The sequence below is a fragment of the Alligator sinensis genome, unplaced genomic scaffold (assembly GCF_000455745.1).
Source record: "Alligator sinensis unplaced genomic scaffold, ASM45574v1 scaffold344_1, whole genome shotgun sequence".
In the NCBI taxonomy this organism is placed as follows: Eukaryota; Metazoa; Chordata; order Crocodylia; family Alligatoridae; genus Alligator; species Alligator sinensis.
Window position 1 is genome coordinate 580023 of NW_005842427.1, and position 1874 is coordinate 581896.

The 1874-nt window shown below is 48.3% G+C and overlaps 1 protein-coding gene across 3 annotated transcripts in view; it reads left to right on the top strand.

Moving 5' to 3' along the window:
* The window catches only part of TMEM39A (transmembrane protein 39A), a 10891-nt gene extending 9151 nt beyond the window's left edge, over nucleotides 1-1740 (top strand). Inside the window, exons 8-9 of one of the 3 annotated variants that reach the window (XM_025211742.1) lie at nucleotides 7-127; nucleotides 1363-1740. In XM_025211742.1, the coding sequence (XP_025067527.1) occupies nucleotides 7-127; nucleotides 1363-1596 (355 nt within the window). In that variant the 3' untranslated portion in view covers nucleotides 1597-1740. The remainder of the gene's footprint in view (nucleotides 1-6; nucleotides 128-1362) is intronic. The other 2 variants (XM_025211743.1, XM_014522971.2) reach the window with 2 other exon arrangements.
* The last annotated feature ends 134 nt before the right edge of the window (nucleotides 1741-1874 follow it).

The following is a 1874-nucleotide window of genomic DNA, read 5'->3' on the forward strand; positions in this document are numbered from 1 at the left end:
CTGCAGCTGGTCTGAAAGCACCATATGGCCACAGGGCGTCCTGGTGCGACACAGCCGGTGCTTATACAAGGCAGTTGGGCCTTACAATGTTGCGGTGCCTTCGGATGTCTCCCACGCCCGCTTTTATGCAAGTACCTGGTTTCCTGCCATTTGATGGAGGGAGTAGGGGGAGGTGTTGGAGCAGCTGAGGGGTGGGCACAGCTGTAACAGAACAAATAAGGCTTGAACCAATCTGAAGACTGGGCAGAAGACTTCATCTGGAGTTGTTAGGCCCAGCAGAGCTACAGAAACTAATGTGCCCCTGCCCTATAGGAAGCATCTGCACTGCCCAGAAGTGCCTCATAGTGATGCTGAGCCAGCTGTCAGCTCAGGTCCCCTGTGAAGAAGTTGGGTGTATGTGCAAAGCAGCGCTGTGCTAGCATGGATATGCTGCTTCCATGATATGCTTGGAAGAGCCCTGCATTGGTCTGTGCCAGTGCCCCCAGAGCTTTGTCCAGGGTGAATTGCAGCCACTAGCCACACAGCTCCTGGTTGGTTACATGCATGTGCTCCCCAGATGTGTGATGCTAGAGCTTCTAACTTCACCGCCAATATGGTAGTTTGTGTAGTGAGAGGATTTAAGGTGGCTGAACTCTTGTTCGTGTGTGCTTAAAAGGCCCCATGTCCCTTCCTGTCCTCCTTTGCTATCTGATGCTTCTTTGATAAGGGTAGCTAGACCCCTGGCTGCTCTGCAGGCACTACATTTTCCCATGAATGAGCTCCAATGGCCTGGGGGCAGCTGCTACTACACTGAAAATGGGAAAACAATTAGAACTTAAAAGGCTGCTCTGGTACTTTGAGGGGGTGAAGGATAAGTCAGTAAACAGGGGCTGCAGGGGACCTATTTTGGTGTCTGACTCCAGGCTAGGACAAGGGTTTGCATTCAGTCATTTGGCGAGTCACAGTGCAATGCCCAGGGGGGTGAAGAGGCCAAGTCCCAAGTGGGTTCAGTTGTTGGCAGCTTTGCCAGAGGTGGGAACAGGTCAGAAAGAGTTGGCTCCCCTGTCTCAGCCAGGGAGGGAAGGGAATGGGTTCTTGGTGCCGATGATTTTCTGCTGCTAGCAAAGGGCATGTGCTGAGCCAAGGGGCTTCCCAGCTCCAAGGTCACCTCTCAGCTGTGCAAAATCCTCCAGGAAGGATACTGATCTGTGCTGAGTAACCTGTTCCTGGGCCAGGCACAACTGGGGCAGTAGGTTGCTTGCCCCATTCCCTTAAGATGCGCAAATGCTGTGGTTAAAATGCAACTTGAGTGTTGCTGCTGAAACAAAATGCACAAGCATTGATTTGGTTTTCCCCTCCACCTTTCTGACTGTCCCTTTGCAGTTCCTCTTTCACCGTCCATTACGGCTACTCAACCTGCTGATCCTCATCGAAGGCAGTGTGGTCTGCTACCAGCTGTACTCACTGTTGCGCTCAGAGAAGTGGAACCACACACTCTCCATGGCTCTCATCCTCTTCTGCAACTACTATGTCTTATTTAAGCTCCTCCGGGACCGGATAGTATTAGGCAGAGCATATTCATACCCTCTCAACAGCTATGGACTCAAGGCACATTAACCTGCCACCAGCACCTCGGGGTAGGGAGGGGACCTCAGAAAAAAATATTTTCGTACAGTTCTATTTTTTTCTTGCGACATTTATAAATATTTAAAATATTTTATATTTTGTATACTATTGTTTTCTGGAGTGGGAAAGGGAGCAAGTGGCAATTAAATGTCGCTTTATAAACAAGGTGTTATTTTTTATATATATATATATATATATATATATATATAAAAAAATCAGTGCCAGGTGTATTTATACATAATATATAAATATATCCCCTGCATATATAT